The sequence below is a fragment of the Neophocaena asiaeorientalis genome, unplaced genomic scaffold (genome assembly GCF_003031525.2).
Source record: "Neophocaena asiaeorientalis asiaeorientalis breed wild unplaced genomic scaffold, Neophocaena_asiaeorientalis_V1.1 scaffold263, whole genome shotgun sequence".
Classification (NCBI taxonomy): domain Eukaryota; kingdom Metazoa; phylum Chordata; class Mammalia; order Artiodactyla; family Phocoenidae; genus Neophocaena; species Neophocaena asiaeorientalis.
The window spans coordinates 40067-67656 of NW_020175015.1; the positions used below are offsets into that span (position 1 = coordinate 40067).

At 37.7% G+C, this 27590-nt stretch overlaps 1 protein-coding gene across 1 annotated transcript in view; it reads right to left on the bottom strand.

The window, feature by feature from the left end:
* The window catches only part of UVRAG (UV radiation resistance associated), a 223462-nt gene that overhangs the window by 34920 nt on the left and 160952 nt on the right, over positions 1-27590 (bottom strand). Inside the window, exons 9-12 of the mRNA XM_024761969.1 lie at positions 19065-19149; positions 17229-17316; positions 16263-16323; positions 7801-7966 (exon numbers count right to left, since the gene is read on the bottom strand). Of these exons, the coding sequence (XP_024617737.1) occupies positions 7801-7966; positions 16263-16323; positions 17229-17316; positions 19065-19149 (400 nt within the window). The remainder of the gene's footprint in view (positions 1-7800; positions 7967-16262; positions 16324-17228; positions 17317-19064; positions 19150-27590) is intronic.

The following is a 27590-nucleotide window of genomic DNA, read 5'->3' on the forward strand; positions in this document are numbered from 1 at the left end:
TTTTTTTCCATCTTTATTTTTGTTCCACTGTGTACTCTTAGGTAGTTATAATGGAGCTGGACTATAGACATTTGGGAAAGTTTTCACGTGAACAGAGATTTTTCAACTTAGGTCACACTCCTGTAATCAAGTAGAAAACCTGAAAGAACTAATAATTTTATTCATTTCAGCTATATTAGTCACACTGAAAAATATTCGTTTGATTATACTTTTAAGGTGCACAGCAAGAAAAAAAAGAACCAAAGCATTTGGTTCACCCTCTGCCTCAAGTCATCACAATCATTGTTTAATATAAAGGTCTGAGGTCTGAGTTCCTGACTACTTTAAATGCCAGCATCTGAGCAACAACCTATAATAAAATGAAGATGAAAGGTTACAAAAAATGTTCTAATTCATAGGATAAACAGTAGAAGAGTTGAAAATTAAGGCCACATCACTTAAGCCTAAGCATCATGTGAAAATCTCCCACTTCTGGAAGGAGGCCATCAGATTTAACTGGACGCCACGAAAGTAAACGTGCTAATTTAGTGAAAACAGCGACTACTTCTGAACTCTCCACATTAAAACAGCTTGATTACAAACAGAAGTTGAGAATGTTTATACGAAAGAATCTAGAATTTTTAATATAAGATGTGTCAACAGGTGTTTAAGTATGCCTAAAGCAGAGAAGAATAGCAATGAGGAGTCAGAATTATAGTCTGACAAAATTTAGGTTTTCAATATATGCTAATGAATCCCAAGGGTCAGTCACTATTTCTATAGAGAATCTGCTACTTATGCAAATAAAGTTCAAAGTATTCTCACTGATTCAAGGAGACACCATTAGAAAAAAATCTCATTCATTTATTAACAGGTCAATGTGGCCAGGCCAAGAGGTAGGCTGAAGGAATACAGAGATAGGGCATCAGTCTGATCACTGCCACTCAGCAAATTCCTTTGTCCCTTCCCTCCTGGCAAAATGCAACCTGGTTATGCTGAAGGGGAAGCTCCATAAACATCCAGACATGCCAAGGTGGCTGCAAGGTGGCTCAAGTCACAGGCTTGGGGATCTGTCTCCCCAGCTCCTTTATGTATAAGTATGCATGATGGCCATATGCATCCCAGTCACAAAAAGGTAGCAGATCATTAAAACTGACCATTTTTTCTCTCATGAGCATGAGATCCACATGCAATGACTATAATCTGGGCCCATTATTGTCTGATTTTGGATATATCACAATTTCTTTGTACTCTAGAATTTGTTTCTAAAAGAAATCAAAATCAATCAGGTTAAAAAAGCAATTCCTGGGGTTTTAGTCAAGATCTTCCACAGGAATAAACATAAGCACAAAAAAATCCACAAAATGGGAAAAGCAGCGCTACCATTTCTCTTGGTTCCAATAATTCCACTACAGTAAAATAGCTGACCAGCTTTTAGAGATCTGTAAAAACCTTGTCAGGGACAGGCCAGGAAGTTTCAAAAGTACCTGCCAATTTACACCACTCCCTATTTCTCCTTCTGAAAATAAAACAAAAAATCTCAGACATCTTTTGAGGGCTTGAAAAGCCAAATGCTCTGACCAGCTATGTCGTAGCTCAATCTATTGAGCTAGTCTATTCTGAATGTATTACCTAACAGATGGTTAAGTAGCACAACAACAAGGACCAACACATTTCATTTCAAAAATCACTTTAAAACCTACTTTTCAGCCCTCAGTGAAAAAAGAAATAAGGGGTAAAAGAACATTGCAGCTGGACTCTGGCTACATTCCTTCGTGTTTTGTGGTCTGAGCCTCAAATGAAATGCAGCAAAGATTTCAGAGTTTCCCTTTACAGTGTGCAGGTGCACAAGTAATGGTTTAGGCAAGGCGTCAGTCCAGACCTGGGCTTCAAACAGACCATACAAAGGAGAAAACTAGTTTTTGGTGTTTTTTCCCCCTTCTAGCAAAACTAGCTAAATAGAGCTTTGAACCCTAATATATCACATTCAAATAGCCACAGATGAAACAGGTAATCAGAGAGGGCAGAGGCTGAGGATTCCTAGGCCTATTACAATAAGCATAATTTATCCAATGAGTCATTTAATTCCTATTTTCCCATGAAGACCTGATTCCACCTAATACCCTGGAAAGGTTCACATGAAAATCGACACGCTCAGGAGAAAAGAAAACCATGTCTAATCTGCTCCTTCAGTCATCCAGGCTAATAACTGAGAGGCTGATTCAATCAACAAGCATAATCAATAAATGTATTTGTATTTAGATATTTATTTACACATCTATGTTGTTCCAAAACGGATCTGAAGTGCTTTACTGCCCAGTGAAAATATTTGATAGTTCATAAAATCTAAGAGAGCATCAACTGTGAACTGCATCATTAGCTTATGTACCACTAAGAAAAGATAAATGCTATCCATCATGCCATGAATTGTAAGATGTATCTCATTTTTAGCAATATTAAAATGTCGAAAAGTATTTACATTAGAATCAATAAAATACAATTTGTGTTTCAGTGAAAAGGGGAAGATAGAGGTATATAAAATTCATTCACTAAAAAGCAATTCCTGTGGTTCTCCTGGCTGCCAAAGAAAAAAATGAGTAACGTCATCACCAAAATCTCGCTGGCCTTCCCAGATTGCTTCGGAAAATCAATCAATAAACAAATCATCACTACTACTCACACTGGCGCATACTACTTGGAGTGCTCACATGTTAAGCTGCTCCTTCACAAATTGAAGTGCGCAGCTGATCTGGAGACAGAGTATTTATCATTTTGAGAAGCACCCCTCCTTCAAGCTCCCAAAGTGACTTTCCTACATAACTAATATTTTAAGGCAGATCATCATGCACAAATCTGATAAAAATCTGGAGAGATACTTAATTTTCTTAATATGGAACCTACAGAAGGTTGGGAGGCATTCTCCACAAAACTACAAGGTCATCTCCGTGAAAGACATATCTGGTTATGGTATTCTCTCCTCTTAAAATTACCTAGGGGTCCCTTCATCCCTTACAGGTAGTGTTTTTCATCATTACACAAACAAATGGAATGGAGTCAGCAAAAATGGTACAGTAAGTAGATCAAAGGACTTGTCCCTCTACAGAAACATTGAAAAAAAAAATCAAGCAAAAACTGTCAAAGGCTTACAACAACTGGCTGAACAATGAATCAAGAAAAAGGAAACTCAAAATCAGAAGGAATGCTTTGCAGCATTTTTACTTATCTTGTCCTTAACCCCCTCTCCAGCTCAGCAGTGGTCTTAAAGGCAGCAGGCTGCCCTTGTGGGGCCCTGACCCCTGGTTCTTAAGGAAGCAGAGCAGATCTTATTCTGAAAAAATTTGGGTTGGTTTGTTCTAACTTGTCTGGGGGCGACCTGCAGGACTAATGCAAGGTACTTGCCTTTGTTCTGCCTAGTCAGAACTCACTCAGTGAGGAAAAGCAGAAGACACCGCTCAAGAAGTAAGACAAACCAGAGCTTCCCTGGTGGCGCAGTGGTTGAGAGTCCACCTGCCGATGCAGGGGACATGGGTTCGTGCCCCAGTCCAGGAAGATCCCACATGCCACGGAGCGGCTGGGCCCGTGAGCCATGGCCGCTGAGCCTGCGCTCCGCAACAGGAGAGGCCACAACAGTGAGAGGCCCGAAAAAAAAAAAAAAAAAGAAAGCTCTCATATCAGTAACCTAACTTTACATCTAAAGGAATAGAAAACAAAACCCAAAACTAGCAGAATGAAAGAAATAATAATGATTAGAGTAGAGATAAAAGAGACAAAAACAACAGAGAGAATCAACAAAACCAAAAAGTCAATTCTTTGAAAAGATCCATCACATCTTCTTATACTAGCTAAAAGTTTTTAGCTGCAATAAGAAAATAAAAAAGGGCTTCCCTGGTGGCGCAGTGGTTGGGAGTCTGCCTGCCGATGCAGGGGACATGGGTTTGTGCCCCGGTCCGGGAAGATCCCACATGCCACAGAGCGGCTGGGCCCGTGAGCCATGGCCGCTGAGCCTGTGCTCCACAGCGGGAGAGGACACAACAGTGAGAGGCCCACGTACCGCCAAAAAAAAAAAAAAGAAAAGAAAAAAGACACAACTAAAATCAGAAATGAAAACAGACATCATTAAAGACCTTACAGAAATGAAAGGGATTATAAAAAATACTATGAACAACTGTCACCAACAAATTAGATAACCTAGATGAAATGGTCTTGTTCTTAGAAACACACAAATGATATAAACTGAGTCAGGAATATATAAAAAATATGAACAGACCTATAATAAGAAATTGAATCACTAATCAAAAACCTCCCAACAAAGAAAAGAACAGAACCACTTGGCTCCACTGGTAAATTCTAACAAACATTTAAAAGAAGAATTAACAGCAATCCTCAAACTCTTCCAATAAAGTAGAAGAGAAGGGAACACTTACTTCATAATGCTTTCTATGAGGCCACTATTACCCTGACAGAAAAGCCATGCAAGAAGACTATAGTCTTCTATATATTCCTTATAAATATACATGCAAAAATCCTCAATGAATTGCTAGCAAACTGAAGCCAACAGCTTATTAAAAGGCCCTCTTTGCAGAAATAGAAAAGATGATCTTCAAATTCATATGGAATTGCAAAGGGCTCTGAATAGCCAGAAGAGTACTGAAAAAGAACAAAGTTGGAGGATTCACAATTTCAAAATTTATTGTGGAATTGATATAACAACAGACATATGAACCTGTGGACTAGAACTGAGAGTTCAGAAATACTCTACGGCTAATTAATTTTCAACAAGTGTGCCAAAGCCATTCAATGAGGAAAGAACAGTCTCTTTAACAAATGATGCAGATACAGCTGGATATCCTAATGTAAAAGAATGGAGTTGGACCCCTAAGCCATAACATATACAAGAATTAACCCAAAGTGGGTCAAAGACCTACATATGAGAGACAAAATGCTATGACTATTTCAAGAAAACAAAGGGGTAAATCTTCATGAGCTTGGATTTAGCAATGGATTTTAGATATGAAACCAAAAGCTCTAGAAACAAACACACACAAAAAAGATAGATAAATTAGACCTAATCAAAATCCGAAACTTTTATGACTGTGGTAAGCATTTCATGATGTATATAGGTCAGTCATTATGCTGTACACCTTGAACTTTTACGGTGCTGTGTATCAATTATATCTCAATAAAACTGAAAGGAAAAATAACAGGCTGAAAATCTGAGTAGGTATTTCTCCAAACAAGATATACAAATGGCCAGCAAGAACATGAAGAAATGCTCAACATCAGTCATTAAGGAAATACAAATCAAAAGCACAATGATATGTATACCACTTTATACCAGGGAATGTAAGCTGGTGTAGCTGTTGTGGAAAACAGTTTGGTGGTGCCTCCAAAAGTTAAACATAGAATTACCATATGACCCAGCAATTCCACTTTAAGTTATATGCTCAAAAGAACTGAAAATGGATACTCAAGCAAATACTTGTACATGAATGATCACAGCCAAAAAGTGGAAATAACCCAAATGCCCATCAATAGATGAATGCATAAACAAAATGTGGTATATACATTCAATGGAATATTATTCAGCCATAAAAGTACATGAAGCACTGATTGTGCTCAATGTGGATACACTGAAAATATTAGGCTAAGTGAAAGAAACCCTAAACAACAGGTTACATGTCGTAAATGATTCCAGTTATACGAAATATCCAGAAGAGGTATCCATAGAGACAGAAAGCAAATGGGGTGGTTGCCAGGGACTGAAGAAAGGGGTTACTGGGTAGGAGGACAGGGAGTGACTACTTACTAGATACAGGGTTTTCTTTCAGGGTGATGAAAATGTTTTGGAACTAGATAGAAGTGGTGATTACATAATACCATGAAGATACTAAATGCCACTGAATTGTACACTTTAAAAAAGTTATGTTATGTGAATTTCACCTCAATTTTTTAAAAAGAGGAAAGAAACCATACTCATGTCCCCTTCTGTCAAACATATATATTTCAGGCTCTCTTTAAATAAAAGGTTTTGAAATTGAAAACAATACTTGGGCTATAAATTAATCAATGCCTTTGAAAAGGAACTGAATAAAACTATACACGTGCTCCCTGCCCTCCACTTACAAGCCCTACCAGATACAGTACTAAATTCTTCCACTGATGCCCACCTTTCCTGCCTTTTCTCTTGCAGTTTCCTAAATAGAGTGGAGGATATTTCATTCCTTCACGCCCACGGACACAACATTCGCAATCCATCAGTAGAACAGTGGTTCTCAAAACTGACTGCACATTGCAGTCACTTAAGGGGCTTTAGAAAAATATATCTCATGTCTGAGCTTATCAACTGAATCAGAATTTCTGGAGGAGAGGCATTTCCATGTTTCTATGCTAGATTATTTTTATTCTGCCTTTAGTATTTCCCTTGGTATAGGTCTGCTCAGATGCGTTTTCTCAGTTCTGACAGTCTGAAACGTCTTTATTTTGCCTTTACTTTTTTTTTTAAAATTAATTTATTTTTGGCTGCATTGGGTCTTTGTCGCTCTGCGTGGGGTTTCTCTAGTTGCGGCGAGTGGGGGCTACTCTTCATTGTGGTACGCGGGCTTCTCATTGTGGTGGCTTCTCTTGTTGTGGAGCATGGGCCATAGGCACATGGGGTTCAGTAGTTGTGGTGAACGGACTTAGTTGCTCCATGGCATGTGGGATCTTCCCGGACCAGGGATCAAACCCATATCCCCTGCACTGGCGGCAGATTCTTAACCACTGTGCCACCGGGGAAGTCCCCTGCCTTTACTTTTGAAGGATAATTCACTGAATACAGAATTCTAAGTTGGCAGTATCATTTTACATGCTTTAAAAATGTCACTGCAGGGCTTCCCTGGTGGTGCAGTGGTTGAGAGTCCACCTGCCGATGCAGGGGACACGGGTTCATGCCCCTGTCTGGGAAGACCCCACATGCCACGGAGCGGCTGGGCCCGTGAGCCATGGCCGCTGAGCCTGCACTCCACAACGGAAGAGGCCACAACAGTGAGAGGCCAGCGTACTGCAAAAAAAAAAAAATGTCACTGCATCACCTCCGGTTCCCAATCTTTCTCTTAAGAAATTAGCTTTCAGCCTTATTATTGCTCTTTTGAGGTAAATCTCTTTTCTCTCTAGGTACTTTTAATATTTTCACTTTATCTCTTTGGTTTTCAGCTGTTTTACTATAATTCCCCTAAGTATGTTTGCAACTTATTTTGTGTTGTATTTAATGCTTCTTGAACTTATAGCTTGATGTCTTTTGTCAAATTTGAACTCTGTCATTATCTCTTAAAATGTTACAATTACCCTGTGTGCTCTCTTCTCCCTCTCTGTGACTCCAATTATATGTATATTAGACTTTTTATTGTGTCCTACATATGTCTAGCACTTTTCGATAAATCCATCTCTTTTGTACTTGTGCCTGGTCAGGTATTTTCTCCTGGGCTATCTTCCAGTTCACAAACCCATTTTTTAGGTATGTACAATCTGCTGTTAAGTCTTTTATCTTTTTCCTGGTTGTCTCTCTGACAAATCTTTACGCATTTCATTTGGTGACTAGCGGCAACAGATATTACATGAATATGTGCAGAGTATATTATACTTACCTCACAAAAGCAAGTTAAATTTGAATGAGTCAATTTTGCTATCAACAGCAATTTTGACTACACTCTATTTTAAAGAAATGGAGCACTTTACAAAGGATATACAAAAATCACCACAATCTAGGTCACATTTTATATTTTTAATACAGTCGATGCTTCATACTGCCTTAATGTTAAAAGAATATTTTAAAAGGATACTTACTCTCTCTCCTTTTCAGTCAACTTGTCATTAATATTATCTTTGATTGTTGATCTTGATCCCTTATGAATTATAGGATATCTGAGGGGCACTTGTAGGAAAAAGGAAATCATTGATACTAAATGTGCAGTGTAACCAAGGGCAACGGCAATGCTTCCATCATCTTTTGCTGTAAATTCAAAAACAGAGAAATAGAAAATAACTATCTACCTTATAAATGTACCTATGAGATCATAATAAATCAATTTCAAGAGAGATTTTATAAGAAATAATTGATAAAATATTATTCACCTATCTAAATTATATGAATTTTATAGAAATCTAAACACATTAATAAGATTTGAAATTTCATCTACTACATTTAAAACTATTTCCCAATAATTAATGTGATGAGATTAAAATTTGATATATAATCTTAAGAGTTCTTACTGCATTCAAATCTCCATTACTCTCTTTCCCAGCATTTTTAAGGGCAAAAATAATACCTGAGTCTATTATACAATGCAAAAATTAGTTTCAGAGGTATAAACATTACATCTATATTAACATTATACATTTTACTCGTTAACAACTTTATAAGCAAAACAGTTGTACTGTTGTACTATTGTACAACGTTATTAATTCCAAGGTGAAGTGAAACAGCACAGTGCATCCTTATGGGGTATGGTCTCAATATTCATAAAGAGAGCATTGTTTAAGTCTGTGAAGTTTGAGATAGGATAAGGAGAAAAAAATGTTTTAAATAGTAAAAGGTCAAAAACCACATTGTTCATATATATTCTATTTATGCAATTTTTGTGTGGAAGCAACTGTTGGAAAAAATACATGTCTCCTACAGTCAAACATAAGTATGTATCTTTTAAGAAGTCACAGATTTTTAACTCAACATCTAGATTTCTGCTACTGCCTACCAAGTGACAAATAATCATTCAGGTACCCAGAACTGAGGGTAATACAATAAAAAGTTTTAAGCTTGCCCCAGGGGTAAGGAAAAAGTAACTGCTTGGTATACAATATTCTTAAAATACTTTAAAAAGTTCTCTGTCTCTCTCTGTCTCTCTGTCTCTCTCTCTCTCTCACACACACACACACACACACACACACATACACATTTAACACATATCTGGAATACATCTGGCTAGAGAAAGGCTGAAATGATTGAGATGACCTTGGCTTGAGTATTTCCTGATTTTTAAGAGTACCTTTAACTTCAATTATTAGTAATATTTTCCACATTCTTCTTTTTTATATTTAAACTTGGTTATCTAAGCACTACCTTCTTACTGTAGGACCCCTACTATAGCCGTATACTACTCAGTGCATTCTCCACCCTTGACTACCAAAGCAGATTCCTTGATCATACTGTAAAAATAGGTAACTTTTATTGTACACTTTTTTTTTCTGCCAGGAATTGACCATGATGCTTTATTTCTGATAGTCATTCATTCATCAACAATTAATAAACTGGGCACGTTTTATATGCTATTTCATTCAATTTATAGATGAAGAAATAAGGTTCAAAGAAGTTAAGGAACCTGTCCAAACTAAGATAGCTAGTATGTGGGTTGACCTGACACAGATGCCTCTGTCTTTAAGCACTCTACCATACTGTCGCAGAACTTTACTGTGGAATGTAACAATTTTTAACTTTGGAGCGTAGAACACACCAAGCATATAACACACGTGTATTATCTTAGTTTCTTCACACTCTTCTAGTAAGGGCAAAGAACACATAAAAACTCCTTGGTAACATGTTCGCTCAAATCAAACTGATGAAAAAAAAATCAAACAGCATTCCTTTCAACTGACTACTGGGCATGCCCTAACTGACGAGAATCCTATTTTTAGAGACCATGTGCTCTTGGCCCAGACTCACAGTACTATAATACTTTCCTACTGTTGAAATATGTATATCAGACTACCTTAGAAACTGAAATTACATTACATTGTAAATGCATTACATTATAATTTAATCATCATATATAATATCAGAGCCAGGAGAAACCTTAGAAATCACTGCATCTGATGCTATCAACTTAGAAATGAGAAAAATAAGATTCACGTGGCATAGTGACTTGGTCAAAGCCATATAAGTAAAAACTATGAGTGATGGAGTGGGAGAGAGAATTCTACCTACACCCCAGCCCCCCAAATATTTATCCCTGGAAGCACAGCTGGGATGGTGAGTTCCATCAGATGTTGCTGAATCCTGCCTCCTGCTTTCTCTAAAGAATAGGGCTTATCAAATTTAAAATATTTCTATCAGTAAAAGGACTTGGTCTTTCAGAACCTTCTTTTGAGGGGAGAGGAAGAAAAAGAGAACTTACAGTAAGTAAGCTTTTCCTTTCGTATGTGACCTTACAGAAAAGGATTTGAAAACTTCTAAAAATCAGAATGCCTCTCAGTTAGCCTGCCCAAAATAGGTCAAGTGCAAACTACAGTTTAAAAAATCTATCCAAAGCTAAACACTCAAGCATCTCCAGTTTTCCGTATTACTAAAAGGGTAATACTAAAGAATTAAGTTTGCCTATTTCGAGGACTACATCCACATATATAATAAAAGAACGGAAACTGGTCTTCTAACACCATCTCCTTTCAATAATCAAAACAATTTTATGGGTTTCCCTGATGGCGCAGTGGTTAAGAATCTGCCTGCCGATGCAGGGGACACGGGTTTGAACCCTGGTCCGGGAAGATGTCACATGCTGCGGAGCAACTAAGCCCGTGCGCCACAACTACTGAAGCCTGTGCACCTAGAGCCTGTGCAGCTTAAAGAAGAGAAGCTACCTCAATGAGAAGCCTGCGCACTGCAACGAAGAGCAGCTCCCACTCACCGCAACTAGAGAAAGCCTGCGTGCAGCAACGAAGACCCAAAGCAGCCAAAAATAAATAAATAAAATTAATTAATTAAAAACAAAACAGGGCTTCCCTGGTGGCACAGTGGTTGAGAGTCCACCTGCTGATGCAGGGGACGCGGGTTCGCGCCCCGGTCCGGGAAGATCCCACATGCCACGGAGCGGCTGGGCCCGTGAGCCATGGCCGCTGAGCCTGCGCGTCCGGAGCCTGTGCTCCGCAACGGGAGAGGCCACAACAGTGAGAGGCCCGCGTACCGCAAAAAAAAAAAAAAAAAAAAAAAAAAAAAAAAAAAAAAAAACCAAATTTCGATTAAATTTAAACATAAAAGGGCATCTCTAAGAGAATCTTATATATGTACATCAAAAACCAAAAAGAAATAGCAAAAACGGAAAACTGGGTAATACTGGAAATCAGTTTTGATTCTAGTTATTCAAACTCACCATTGTTTCCACCACAAGACTCCCCACTCCACCCATTAAAAACCCTAGGTTGTTTCCCATTTCAGGCCATAGTGCTCCGTCACAGCCTCGCAGTTAAACACTGTGGTGTTGGATTTCCAATATTGAAGCTTTATATTAAAAAGCATTTTAAAAGGACCACGGGTAAGGCATTACAGGGCCCAAGGGTATTCCAATACCCTCAAAAGGAAAACCACCTCCTGGTAGGGAAGTCACTTTCATCACCCCAAGACCACTGTACCTCCAATGGGAAAATGTGAGCTCATGTGGTTAATTATGGCTATTGCTGGCCACGAAACCTCAGATGTCACATTCTGTTGCCAATCACTTTAGCTAAAAAAACCAAAAGGTTTAAGGTTTCCAGCATTCCAAGATCTAAAAGACTTTTTACCTGCCAAAGCCAGAACCTGGCCCTCTGGGGTGTGCTTTTCCAGTAAGCATTAATGACGCCCCTAACACCTAATGCAGAGCAGAGGCTTGTATGCCTTATGCTGCTCTGGGGGTTAGAAAGGTCACAGATGATAGGTTTGTTGGTGAAAAGAAGTTAGAGGGGGAGTGGGAGGGTTCAGGGAGGAACAGGAATAAACCGTAGACTCAGGTAAGTGAAAAAGCCCTTATTAAAACAATGTTTTAAGGGGCTTACAAACAAAACAAAATTCTGCAGTTTCCTCATAATAAATATTTCTGGTTTTTCGGCCCTCTCACTGTTGTGGCCTCTCCCACTGCGGAGCACAGGCTTCGGACACACGGGCTCAGTGGCCATGGCTCACGGGCCCAGCCGCTCCGTGGCATGTGGGACCTTCCCGGACAGGGGCACGAACCCGTGTCCCCTGCATCGGCAGGCGGACTCTCAACCACTGCGCCACCAGGGAAGCCCTGTTTTTTTTTTAAATGTAGGTATCTACTCGGGGCTGCAGTAATTTTTATAATTAAATCTTTTATGTAATTGTTATGATAATAGATTCCACAAACCCACAATGGCCATGACAACATTATAAATTCATTCAAATGTCCCTGTGACTTATATGTTGGACAAACTATTAATATTCAAATGCATCCAAGTACAATAAGTGATCTAAAAGCTCTTACCATCCTGCCTTCCCAATCACTGAGGCAGCTGATTTGGTAAGGAACCATGCACCCACTGATCCAGACAGGACAAAATATTTAAGACTCTAATCATTGCCACAGCATCTATGGAATCATTCCATGTTCTCAATGAGACACTGTTTGACATATGGACTCTCCTTTCCAAGAAACCATGCCTGTATGAAGGGATACAGACACAGAAGGAAATCTGGGTCTCATTACCACGAAAGGCTCTCATGTTATGGATTACTTAAAAACACACACAGTTTTCTTTTTTTTTTTGGATGAGAAATGTCTCAGTCAATGGAACTCAAATGAATACCCTTCACTGGACAACTTTCTCCCGTTGTGTCCCAGTCTCTCTGGAATACTCTAACTGAAACTTACCCAGTTAGAAGAGGAGAAGAGCACAGTAAGTGTTGGGTCACTATGGAGGAGTTTCCCAAACAGTATCAAGCCATACAATGTAAAGTCTATCCCAGCAAAGTCTCATGAATATAACAGAATAACCGGTTTAGAGTTCTGTCACTAGAGTCTTACTAAGAATGCAGCTGCTACAGAACACTAAAGGTTGTCAGAAGTCTGGAAGAGGTTATTATTCAAAACAAGGAAGAAAACTGCATCATGACAGGAATAATATGGACCTTAAAATCAGGCCGACCAGGGATGATTTTAGCTCTGCCACTGGCTAGTATGAGTCTTCGGAAAAATTAACTAATCTCTCTGAGCTGCAATTTTCTTGTCTTTAAAAAAAAAAAGTTGAGTATAACTCTTTCCCTCACAGAAGGAATTAATTCTCACAGTGGTGAGAATTAAATAAACAAGACAGCATCATGTATGATGTTCCATGTTACCATATTTCTACTCACCGAACCTAAAATGTCCCATCCTTCTTTCAAAAGGGGAATACTATTTCATCTTTTAGAATACCTCAGGTATCATCTTCTCTATAAAGATTTTCCTGATTCCCTCCTGACAGACCTGATTATTCCCACTAAGTCCCATGTACCTGGTATAAACTTCTAAGTGCCTCGTTAACCTCAAGTGGACTGAAGTTTCATGGAGGTAGGATCAATGCCTTGGTCAGTTTTGTATACTCCCAGCACCTGACACCGTAAATGACACACACAAGGCACTCAGTAAATTTAGTACATGGAAGTGCCTTACAGAATGCCAACGTAAGATTTTAAAGTCCAATACTACCATATGTGCTGCTTAAAATTTCTGATTCCTAGGAGTCATGGGAAGTAAACAGGGCCTTAGAGTAGAATTAAATATTTATTTCATTTTATCGCCCATTTCATTTTTTTAGCAGTAAAAACTGCACTTGAAAGCTAAACTAACTTTTTTAAGGGAAGAAGGAATGTATTCAGCTTGTTGGGCATACTAAGTATAGATAGCAAACAAAAGCTAGGAAAAACTAGGAAATAAATCACCTCCAGAAAATAAAAATAGAGTCAAGAAACATCCCAGAATGAATTAAGGTGATACTCCAATACTGATAGCCCTGCTTCTCTTGTTGCCGCCTCTCAGATCATTCTGTATTTAGCAGTCAGAGTGACTTTTAAAAAACATAAATCAACTCATATCATCCCCCTTCTTGAAGCCCTTCAGGGGTTTCCCACTCCACTGAGAAGAAAACAGAAACTCCTTCCAGAGGCCTCAAGGCCCTGGCTGACTCTCTTACCTCTTCTGATAGAACTCTTCCCTTCTCTCACTATGCTCCAGCTACACAGGGCTGCTCTGGTCTTTTCTGTCCTTCCTTCCTTCCTCTCTCTTGCAACTAATTCCAATTACATTTATTGAGTGCCTTCTATATGAAAAGCCCTTTCAAATGCAATCTCAGTTAATCATCACAATGAACTTAAGATGTAAATATTACCTCATTTTACAGGTGAAGAAATTAAGCTCTGAGAGATTACATGATCTGTCCAAAATACAGGTATTTTCTCCCATGCCCCTCACCCTGAATTTTTTCAGATATATCAAGCCCATTCCTCCATATCCTCCATCATGACCACTCCCTCTTCTAAGAATGCTCCTCCCCCAGCTGTAGTGTAGTCGGTTCCTTTCAGCCTTCAGATTTTGGGTTAAATGTTTCTCCTCAGACAGGTCTTCTCTGACTGCTTTATCTACAGTAGGTTCCCCTATTCTCTAAGATAGTGTATTCCTTTATTAAACACTTTTTAAATACTTATTTTCTTGTTTATTGCCTGTCTCCCTCAATAGGTTGTATGCTCCATGAAAGAAGAGAATATATTTGCTTTTTCCATCATTATATCCTCAAAACACAGCACAGTGTCTGGCATTCAGGTGCTCAACTGATATTTTTTCAATAAATGAATACTCTGTATCCCTGCAACCTGACACAGGGCTCAAGGTACTTAATAGGTTTATTAAATAAATGAAGGAATGAAAGAATGGGGGAAAAGATGTGTCATGAGCTTCAAGACACCATAACATACAAGTAACACCTAAAATTAACACCAAAGCACATCTGTATGACTTACAGAGATTAGAGGGAACACTGTACAATGGAAACCAGACAAATCCCAGCAAGATCATTGTTTAGCTTTTGTGGTCTCATACAAGTCACTAAATAGCTCATTTACACATTGTAAAATGAGATTATACCACCTTCCTTATAAGGCAAAATGTCTTGCCCTTAAATAAAATCTTAACAATCATGTAAAACAGGTAGTACATGAACTAATGTGCTCATACTATCAATTAGAAAATCAACTCAAAGCTTAGATGACTTGTTCCAAAATAGATGGTTTCTAGAAAGGGAACCAGGACTCAAATATAGGCCTTCCCATTCCTGTTTTAATCACTCTTCCTTTTTTTTTTTAATTTATTTTTTATTGAAGTATAGTTGAATTACAATGTTGTATTAATTACTGCTATATAGCAAAGTGACTCAGTTATACATATATTTACATTCTTTTTCATATTCTTTTCCATTATGGTTTATCACAGGATACTGAATATAGTTCCCTGTGCTATATAGTAGGAACCTGTTGTTTGTCCATTCTATATATACCAGTTTGCATCTGCTAATCCCAAAATCCCACTCCTCTCCCCCTTGGCAACCACCAGTCTATTCTCTGTGTCCCTGATTTTGTATCTGTTTCATAGCCAGGTTCATTTGTATCACTCTTCTTATGTCCCAACTACTTGTAAGTCTTGTTGTAAAGGACAAAGGAGGTAATATATTAAAAGTCTTAAATGTTAAAGGACCACAAATAACAACATTTTCTTTATAGGGAAATGGAAGAAAGTCCCAATCAGGACTAGTAATGCTTTCTTCCTGAATAACTTATTCCCAAATAGATTAATGTGCTAGCTTTGGGAATAATCTACACAACTACTTAACAGTCCTCAAAGCATTGTTTATATTAGGAGAAAAGAACCCACTTTACTAACAATAAAAGTAATCTTTCTAACCAATATGCCAAATAAAATAAGTTCTTTTCTCTGGCATACTGGTAAAGGGATTAGGAAAAATATTTTTAAATATAGCAATTACTATGAATCATATCTATAACATCTTTAATGTAAATTTATTTTAGTTAAAAGAGGACAGAAATGACAGTACAACAAGTTTAACCTACAGGGGTGGGAATGTCACAAAATTAAATTTTCAAATACATTTTACATCAGCAGAAATATGGTTTCCTAAATAGAACAAATTAATGTTTATTGCTTTGCTCCCAACACAAATTTTTCATGAAAAATCAAACCAAAAGGACAGGGATATTATTAGTATTCTTGAGAATCCTACTGTCTGATTTTCTTAAAGCTCATTCAAAAAGTATTTTCTTTTAACTTTCAAATAGAAAGTTCAACAATTTTTTTGTTTTTTCATGATTAGACCAAATATCCTCTTAAGTCTTCCATCAGGGAATCTGACTCTATATACTTACAATTGGGAAGGGACAGAAGGTCCAGAAACCCTCTGGATAAAGTGCCAGGCAACCAACATTTCAAGATCTCTCTCTTTTTCCCTGCAACATACCCGTATATTATACCAAATCTTTAGAAGTATAAGAAATAAGATACCTTGGAAGTCCTCAGAATTAGGCAACTTGACACCACATACAAAGTAATCCTTATGCTCATTCTGTAAATACAACCAAAGAATGAAATTAAATTTGTTTATGTATAAAGCAAAGAAGTTCTAAATCTAAAAAATTTACGTCAGTATTAATTCAAAGACAATACTGTCATAGACTCAAATTATTAACCAAATTGTTGAAGCTGAATGATGAGTACATGATGATTTATTATACTATTCTGTACACTGATATACACTTCAAATTCTCTATACTATAAACATTTAAAACATCATATCTAAGCAAAAAACCGTGTCAAATTTTAATCATAAAACTATCGTTTGACCAATTTATAGCTATAAATGAAAATTTTTAAGTAGAATTAACAAGATTCTGTGAGCAACCTAAAATCCTATTAGGTTTCCTCTCAGAAAATTAGTCTTTTAAGTCTCTTTTCATTAAAAAGAAAACAAAACCACCAAATTTAGCAGATTTAGTTCTCTAAAAAATATTCTAACCAGTTACATTTGTATTTACTCTAAGGAACCAGATTCAGAAACTTAATATCCTGACAGTTACCTCAGGAATATCTTAGGTAATACTAATAAATATAAATTAATTAGCCGTTGTATTTTTAAAGCAATGCACGTGTATCTGCATCTATGTGTCAGATATGGTGAAAGCTGATAATTTGGTTGAGTGAAAAGGTCTTAAAGAAACCAGAAATAACTTGGCATTCTTTCAGATGAAGATGAGTGCACCCCACCACCAAACTGATAGAAAATAAATCAAATGGTGGACCCTAATGCCAACTAATTCCAAATCTACTTTTTAAATAAATATTAGCTTCTGAATGAATCATGACAGAGCATATGATTAAGACTAGAGCAATGAGTTTTTGCTTTGAGAGAAAATTTCAAACAGAAATCATCTTAAAAAAAATTTTTTTTTCCCCAGAAAATTTGAAACTTACCAAATCAATAGGGTAAATGTAGGAAAGCTCAGATAGTAATTGCCTGCAACGAATTGTCAACTGGGCATTAGTCTTCAGAAAGAGTTCTCTAATGAGGAAAAAAAAAACACATTTGTTAAAAAAAAACATGTTTGCATGCTTTCTAACAGTTATTTCCACCTAACTGATGCAGAGAAAGATTAATGGTCTGTACTGGGCCACAGAAGTAGAAGCAAGAATAATAGCTAACATGAGTCATGACCTATCACTAAATACTATCAATCAAGCTAACTATACTGAGGCCTATTTTATGTGTCCAACACCATGCTAAGAGATGTGAAACGTACAAAATCACTGGCTGGGCACCTACTACTACATGCCAGGAGCTTCACAAATGGCTTTAATTACTACAACAACTTACTCGGTTGATATTATTATACCCATTTTACAAACAAGAAAACAAGATTTAGAGAGGCTCAGTAAGCTGACCAAGGTCTCATTTAACCTGAGGCCAATTTGTTTTTAGGAAATATCCATATGGTATTTCCTCAAAAAAGTATTCTATTTTCATTTACAACTACAGATATTATAACTACCTCAAAAAATAACCTGCTGCCATATTACAAAAATAACAGAATAAAAAAAGGACAAAGCAAAAAGCTGTGGCATGAGATGATGTAGCTCTTCTCTTGAACTATTTAAGAAACATGACCAACAGCTAAAATACCCGTAGAGCATATTACCTGCTCAGCTGTGTCAACAATTAAAAAGGAGGTAATTTGGGAGAAACAGTAGGTCAAAGTGGAATCTAAAGTAGTACAATGCAAAGAGCACTGAAGACTTAAAGGGATTTAGTCCTGCTTTCCTAGTGAAATGGACAGAGTAACCTCCAGAGCTCTGCTTTCCTATCTGCAAACTGAGAGGATTAGACTATCTCCAAGGTTCTTTTCAGGTTTCTCAATTGCTAAGGTTTCTTAAGGAAAAATGCAGGATGGGATGACTTTCTAGGAAAAGTGAGTGAAGATGAGGAAAAGATCAGAGGTGGTAACAAGTTAAGCATGTGCTGGGAAAAATAACGGGAAAAACTATTAGCATTTGTTAAATGAATGTCACAGAGCAACTGAAATTAGCTACAGCTGTATGGGGCCACTTTATTGAAGGTTATTTGACAGTGAGGCAAAACAATCACCATTGGTTCTTAAGAAGAGAAAAAATGATCGTAAAATAGTATTTTAGGAGGGCTTCCCTGGTGGCGCAGTGGTTGAGAGTCTGCCTGCCAATGCAGGGGACACGGGTTCGTGCCCCGGTCCGGGAAGATCCCACATACCGCGGAGCGGCTAGGCCTGTAAGCCATGGCCACTGAGCCTGTGCGTCCGGAGCCTGTGCTCCGCAACGGGAGAGGCCCGCGCACCGCAAAACAAAACAAAAAAAACAGTATTTTAGGAGAAGTCTGCTAGCAACATGGAGGATGAACTGAAAACTGGAGAGACTGATGTTAGAGAGAGAACCTGGGAGCTGTTGAGGTCAGCCAAGAGAGCTAACAGAAGTCTGAAGGAGTTACTGAAGAAAAACTGTAAGCTGCACTAAATGTAGAAGACAGGAAGAGGAGGAGATTCAAACATTAAGTCACAGTGCTGTGGCCCTGAAATCTAGAACAGTGTCCATGCTTCCGATTCTGACTACATACTAGGAGGTCTCATAACCGACTCTAGCACAGTAGGTATTGAACAAGTGAAAGTGGCGCTGAACATATTAACTGGTACTAATACCGGCAGCTTTAAAAAATACTCCTTTTCCAAATCCTCTCCTCAAAGTAAACTCGACACTCATAACAACCATTCGCAGTGTTCCATTTACCTTTTCGCAGTACACTCCTTCCTCAACTCATTTAGGGATTCCTTCTGGAGTTGAAGCTTGAGGTGCTCAGCCGAAAATGCACTTCCTAGAGAGAGACGAAAGGAGACAATTCCAGATGGAACACTGCAGACAGGACTGCCCAGTCACAACCGAACAGGCAGAGCCCAGTCCCCTGACTGTGAGAGGGAAATAAAAAGAGTTAAAAGGTAAAATGGGTTGGGGTTGGAGGACTTCTGGGGGGATTAATGAGAATAAACTTCCTATTGCTTCCTTTTTTTGTTGTTGTTGTTGCTTCCATTTTTATACAGCTTCTAGCAGGAGTCAAAGAGTAAGAGTTTAGGATTCTCTGCCTACAGATTTCTGGGTCACTGACCAAGAAACTCAGATGCAATTTTCAAAATTCAGACAACTTCAGTTTTAAAAAAACTGGCTATGGACTCTGGGTGCTAAGGATGATTCACTAAAGGTTCATCAATTGTAACAAATGTACCACTTTGGTGGGGGAAGCTTTGCACAGGTGGGTGGTTGGGAGTATACGGGGAATCTGTACCTTCTGTTCAATTTTGCTATGAACCTAAAACTGCTCTAAAAAGTAAAGCTTAATTTTTTCTAAAAAGGTGGTTAATTTGTTTTTAACTGCAAATGCTATATAACATTACTGAAAGTATAAAAAGTAGAGCAGGAAAAATTACCCGCATATTGACTACTACAATATAGTTCATCAATATAAAGTTTTTTATGAAGTTTCATCTTATTCATATACATAAGTAGTTTTAGTTACAATCACAGTGTGCAGGAAATGTGTATTCTGATTTTTCCAAATTATGTCTCAAGCATTTTTACATGTTGACAGATAGTCTGAGTTACAATGTTTAATGGCTTGTAAAATTTAACTCCATAGATGTGAATTAAAAGAATATTCCACATTTTAACTGATACCCCAATACCTCAATTCCACTACAGGACTGCTTTAGCATTGCAATGATTAATATTTGTGTATAAGCCTGATCTTTTGTATTTATATCAACTTTGGAATTTCCATTTTCATTCATGTGATCATAAAATCCTTTTACATCTTCCTACTCTAAGAAAATGAGCCTGTCTCAGGAAATTCCAAAGGTCCTGAAACACAGAAAAACAGTCTTAGATCCTGACATACTAAGCTCTAGATCTTAAAAAGAAGCTTAGGGACTTCACTGGTGGCGCGGTGGTTAAGAATCCGCCTGCCAGTGCAGGGGATATGGGTTCGATCCCTGGTCTGGGAAGACCCCACATGCTGCGGAGCAATTAAGCCCGTGTGCCACAACTACTGAGCCTGTGCTCTAGAGCCCACAAGCCACAACTACTGAAGCCCGCGCGCCTATAGCCTGTGCTCTGCAACAAGAGAAACCACCGCAATAAGCCCGCTCACTGCAACTAGAGAAAGCCGGCATGCAGCAATGAAGACCCAATGCAGCCAAAAAAAAAGGCCAAAAAAAAAAAAAAGAAGCTTAGTTTCATGAACTGTGATCTAACAGGAAAAGGTGCCCTAAACTCTTCTGCACATCTAGGGAGGAACAAGAAGTAGTTTAATTGATCAAAATACAGTTTGGACCTTAGAACTAAATTCACCAACCTAAGTAATTTTATCAACATATGTCTAAGCACCCTGCTCTTCTCTCTCAACTGTATTTAAATGACCAGTAAGTTGTTAACTCTGCTCCCCAAACAGAACTTAATCAAGGAATACCACTTATCTTCTTTAGCCCCAATATAATTCCTCACCAGATTTCCATATTGATAATAGATAGCATTGAGATAATCCCTCAATGATTTCAAAGACATCTGGGTTGACAACCTCTACCCCTCACCCAATGCACTTTTACCAGAAAGCACATGAATTCTTCCACCACTATACAAATTTGCAATGTTATTCTTCATCCCAGATAAAAGGCTGCCTCAATTCTAGTGAAATCACAAATGGGCCGAGACAGATCTGGGTTTCAAAATGCAAATGTATGCACCCTCTTTAGCTTTGAATGTCTTTAGAACATATCACACGACCAAAAAGAAAACAAAAACAAAAACAAAAACTCTTGCAAAACAAAGAAGGAAAACAAAATTTAAAAATACACAGCCAGCTAACAGATGGGGTAAAAAGTTAATAATAGGTAAATCTGGGTGAAGAATGTAAGTGTTCTCTGTACTCTTATTCTTGCAATTTTTCTATAAGTCCAAAATGATTTCCAAATAAAAAGTAAAAGAGTAGATCCAAACCCAGAAAAAGGTCTCCTGAAAGGCTATGGTTTTCCCACAGGCTTTAACAGAACTAAGGCTTTAGAACACAGACTGGCAACATCTCTCCAAAACATATCAGGTTCATTTTTCTGTTAAAACGTAATACGTCTCATTGGTCACCGGGTGGTCTCTGGAAAAAAACTGAGTGAGTCTGGTTTAATTAGGCTCAGGTAGAGAAGAACTAAGTATTTCAAGATACCTCAGAAAACTCAACCTAAGTTCCAAAAGTCACTTCATAGGAAGTAATAACATTGAGGCAATGATGTGCTCAAGCTCTTTACATGTTGTTCAAGTCATATATTACCAGCCTGAATACTACATGATTGGTGTTGTGTCCTCCTAAGGATATTACATATAGAAGCAATGATATCCATCTTTAAGACTATGGATATATCCTGCTTCTCATCTAACTTTCTCTCCAGATTTAGCATTGATTGGTGTCTTCTGCTTGAATCAATTTTTACTACTATGGTTGCAAAATAATATTCCAACTCCAGTACTTCCTCCATACTTATCAGTCAGCATTCAGCATCCTTCTCTAAGCAACAGCCCTTCCTTCTCCATTAGCTATCTATTATCAGTATGGAATCATGAATTCTCTTTTATTTTTCAAAGATTTATAATTCATTACTGGATTTAATTATTTTGGTGCTCAAGTGGTCCCAGATTTGACCAGCCTTCAGCCTTGTTCCAGTGCCCTTCTGATATACTACGATCATGTTATTCAAAATATTACCTTATTTACTTTAATTGCTGCAGGAACTGTAGTGATATCCCCTCTCTCATTCCTGATACTGGTAATTCACGCTTTCTCTCTTTTTACTCAGTCAGTCTGGCTAGGGGATTATCAATTTTATTGATCTTTTCAAAGGACAGTTTCATTGACATTCTCTACTCTCTTTTTGTTTTCAATTTGACTGATTTCTGCCCTCGATTATATCCTTCCTTCTGCCTGATTTGGATTTAATTTGTTCTTCTTTTCTAGTTAAGGTATAAGCTTAGGTTATTGAATGAAGGCCTTTCTTCTTTTCTAGTATAAGCATCAAATGATATAAATTTCCTCTAAGCATGCATCCCTTAAAATGTTGATATATTTTCATTTTCATTCACATCAAAATATTTTCCAATTTTCCTTGTTATTTTTTCTTTGACCCATGGTATGTATGTGTGTGTGTGTATTTGTTGTACAATTTCAAAATATTGAGTTTTCCAGGTATCTTTCAGTCAGTGATTTCTAGCTATTTCTGTTTTGGTGAGAGACAATACTTTGCATTATTTTGATTATTTTGCATTTATTTGTTTTATGACACCAAATATGGCCTAACTAAATATTCCATATGTATATTCTGCTGGTGTTCTACTGTTCATTAGGTCAAGTTAGTTGATAATGTTGTTAATGTCTTCTCTCCTTATTGATTTTCTCTCTACTCGTTCTATAAATTACTGAGAAATTAGTGTTACGGTTACCAACTATAATTATACATGTAGCCATTTCTCCTTTCAGTTCCATCAGTTTTTGAGATATATATATATATATATATATATATATACACACACACACATACACACACACACATATATATAAGCTTAGTTGTTATATTCATACATATTTAGAATTGTTATGTCTTTTCATGAATTTGCCTCTTCACCATAATGTAATATCCCTCTTTATTGCAGGTAATATTCATTGTTCTGAAGTCTACCTTGCCTGATATTACTAGAGCCACTTTGGCCTTCTTTTGGTTGGTATTTGCATAGTGCATTTTTTCCATTCTTTTACCTTTAATCTATCTATATCTTTAAATTAGAAGTGTGTTTCTTGTAGATAGGCTTTAGTTAGGTCTTTTTTTTTAATCTTTAGAAAATCTGAACAATCTCTTTTTTAACTGAGGTATTTAGAACATTTACACTTAATATAATCATTGATACATTTAGATTAAGAACTACCATTTTGGGCTTTCCTGGTGGCGCAGTGGTTGAGAGTCCGCCTGCCGATGCAGGGGACACGGGATCATGCCCTGGTCTTGGAGAATCCCACATGCCGCAGAGCAGCTGGGCCTGTGGGCCATGGCCGCTGAGCCTGCGCGTCCGGAGCCTGTGCTCCGCAGTGGGAGAGGCCACAACAGTGAGAGGCCCACGTACCGCAACAAAACTACTAGTTTGTTAGCTGTTTTCTCAATGTTCCATTTATTCTTTGTTTCTTTATCCCTCTTTCTCTATGCTTTTGGATTTTTTTTATGACTTCCTCTTTCTTCACTATCAGCTCGTTCTTACCTCCCTCTAAAATTTTTAGTGGTTGCCCCAGAGTTTACAATATAAAACTTAAATTAATAACAGTTTACCTTCAAATAAAATTGTACCACCTCATGTAAAGTATAAAATCCTGACAACAGTACACTACCAACTCTTCCCTTCCCCACTCGTAAAATACTTCATAAATTTTACTTTATGCATGTTATAAACTCTAAAACATTATTTTTGCATTAGAAAATCAATAGTCTTTAGAGCAATTAAAAATAAGAAAAAAATTTCTTTATAATATCTTCCTTTCAACCATTTCTGGAGCTCTCAATTTTTGTGTGTAGAGCTAAGTTTCTGTATGGTATCTTGTTTCTCCTGCTGAAGAATTTCCTTTATTATTTCTTAAAGTATAAGACAGCTGATAATGAAATAACTTAGTTTTATGTGAAAGGGTCTCTTTGCACTTCAGTTTGGGTAATTTCTGTTGACCTATCTTCAAGTTCAATGATTCTTTCCTCAGTTGTGTTGAATCTACCAATGAGTCTGTCAAAGGCATTCTTCAGCTCATTACTGTGTTTTTGGTTTACAGTCTATCCATTAGACCGTTTCTTACAGTTTCCACCACCTCTCAGCTGAAATTTACCATCTGTTCTTGTATGTTATCCACCTTTCCACAAAATTCTGAAGCATATTAACCATAGTTATTTTAAATACTCTCTCTGACAGTCCCAACATCTAAGTCATCTCTGAAGTCTTTTTCTGTTAATTTCTTCTCCTGTCAACCTTCTGTTGTTGGTGGTTGTGTTGGTAATGGTAGTGATGGTTTTTTTGTTTTGGTTTTGCTTTTTTTTTTTTGGTCTCAAAAATTTTGATTTAATACTGAACATCATTTGCAGGGCAACAGAGAAAGAAAAAGGCATGCTTATTCTTCTGCTAATGTGGAGGAATGAGTCAATACAATCAAACCGAGCTGGATTTGGGTTCCGTTGCTGCCATGATTACCTTCAGTGCAGCACATTCTTCAAATTGCCTCTTATTTTTCCCTTTTGGGGGTGGTGGTGGCATTGGTGGTAATGGTGAAGATGGTCTGACAGAGGCGTTTTCTCAATGACACTATACTATTCCCAGATTTAGGTATTCCCTGTGAACCAGCACCTAAGTAAGGGTGTCTCACCATGCTCTTGCTGCTCCGCCTACAGTGACTTGTTATTCTATGCTTTCTAGCCTGGCTGGGGAGGAAGGGAGGGAAGTTCCTCTGTTGTCCTGGTTAAACCAGGCCATACTCTGTGTCCCTGGGTAGGGCTTTCTCAGTGATACTTTCCCTCCCCTAGGGACTGGCTGCCTTGAAATCTTGGTACTTGGATAGATTCAAGCAAAGTTATAATTCTGTACATTATCCAGCTTTCTCGTTGTTAGTGTGGAAGTGATGCTCCTTCCACCTTTCTACATCCCACAGGCTGGAAGTCAAATCTGAGGATATTAATTTAAGTTTTTTTAAAGCTCTTCTCTGTGCTTTGTATTTTCTGTTTCTTTTAGGTCACCTATTCTGTTTGTTCAACCTGGTCTAATTCATAGTGTTTTCCTCAAATATCTGATGACCCTTGGTTTTCCCTTTAAATCCATGAATAAGTGATTAGATTGGTTAGTATAGGTAATAATGCAGGTTCCCTTTGAAGTTATAAAGATTTATTTACATAAAAGCCTTCACCCCTGAATGGCAGCTCAGCGTAAGTGGGCAGTTCTTGCTGACAATTAGCGTTCCTTCAAGGTATATGTGCTGGGAGAAGGCAGTACGTTTACTTTGAATCACTATCAAATAAGGAGAGGTTTACTTTGGGATTATGTTACTTTAGGGTATTTCACTCTTAAGTAGAGTTGCCTTTCATGTCTTCCCTCTGGGTTGGTTGTAAAATTCCACAGTCAGGCTTTGCTCTACATTTCTATGCCAAAATCTCATACCACGGAACCTAACCAGGTCAGGAATCCATTATGTTTAGAAAGCAGTTGGAGCAAATGTTATAGGAAGTTACCCCAAATTTACAAAGGAAAGAAAATGGGCCAGTAGGCCCAGTTACCCTAATTATTGCTCCATCATTCCTCATTTCCATACCTGGGAATTGCAAGTTGAGGTATCTGAGAGCTCTACCAGAAACTCCCACTGCAGCCTCTTCCACCGTATTCCAGGTTGCAGTTTTCCTCTGCTCTAGTTTATTCATCAATACAATTCTATCTACTTTGTGTCTTTGAGAGCTATGTCAAAAATCTTTGCTATTCCAATGGCACCCTCTTTTATTTTCACCATCACCAAGGACTTACTTTTTATGCATGTATCTTTATCATCATATCAATGAGTCATTGAGAGGGAGAGAAAGCAAATACATGGCTTGGTTTACCATACTTCGAAACTGCTTTCTGAAACCCTTGGCCCTATCCATGATACACCATGGCCCCTCTGTTCAGCAAGAACTCAAGTCAGACACTTTAATTTTAATAACCAAATGTCAATGCTGTCTCCTATAAATTGAATAGCTGAAGAATATGAATCTTGTTTCAATCAACTAAACAAAACACAGACTCTTTAGGCTCCCTCTCACCGAGAGTCTGGTCTCAGACTGGCCAGTGGCCAGCTCCTGTCAAAATTACAGTTAAAACCAGTAAATTGTCATTCTTCTGAGCTTTCTACATCAAGGCAGATGACCAAAAAGCAATATACTTCGACTATTTTAGTTTTTCTCCCCACAGAAATGCCTTTTCTGTACTATGATTTATGATGCTCCCGTTCTCAAGGGTTAATAGATATTTCTTGCTGTAACTTTTGCAAAAATTTGCAATTGACTGTATTTCATTATGATATCTAATATCTAGCATATAAGAAACTGCATGCTAAATTCCTCTTGGAATTTGGTGCCAAGAGAAGATTTTTTTCTCCCTAAAGAACTGATATACTTCCTTGTAACAGGCAAAGGGAAGCACTGATACCTTTCATAACTCTACACAATTGGCTTGACAGCTAAGAAGGTCAGAGTTAATTTAATGCTTAAAAACAATAGGCAGATCCTATGGGAGGAAGTGTACTATACTGGAAAGCCCATGGACTTAGGAATCAGAAAGATCTGGGTTAAATTTTACTTTCACGACTCTAAACAAGTGTTAACTTCTCTGAACTTCATTTTCCTCATCTGTAAAATGGGGATAATTTCACTTTTACTGAATATTTGCATTTTCTCAACCTGCTCCCATGAAGCTCCAAGTAGAGAGAGAAAAGTACACAACCAGCCTGATTGATTTTACCTTAAAAATAACAACCACAAAGCACAAACAGGCACCACATCCAATAATCCTATCACAATTTCCTCCTTAGTCTGCTTTCTCATTCTTGGAGATGACTACTCCATACATTCCCCCCAATCCTTAAACCTCCTCTAAGTCCAATATATTAATTACCTTACCTCGTAAACCTTGAAATAATAGGAGGATTTCTTCATAATCCTACCTACCACCAAATATGAAACTCGGCAGCCTCCATGCCATTTTCTTAGCCTTCTCCTCCTGTTCAATGGATAAGGCAAATATCTTCGCTTACACTTTGAATTCCTTCTTCTCCAACCTCATGTCATGCTGCTACTCTCTTCCTAACAAATTATGTTCCAGCTACAGTGGCGGCCTTTCTATCCTACAATACAGGCACTTCCTATGTCCAAGCCTTTTCACGTGCTGTTCCCATTGTTGTTACCCCAGCAATTCTTATCTTGCAAGACTGAGCTCCTCAAGCCATCCTTTTCTGAGCAATCTTTGTAAAAATGGTCTCCCATAGTTAACTTCTATCACCACAGCTTGTTTCCAGTCCTTCTCACAATCTGACATTTACTTTATTTGTTGGTTTCTTGTTTACTATCTTACCCATTAGGTAATTATCCAAAATTGGAAGTCTTGATTCTTCCCCTTTCTCCCTTTCCCCCAACATCTGCTTCTCCTCCAATATTTGTTCTGATGAATGGTTAATTATCT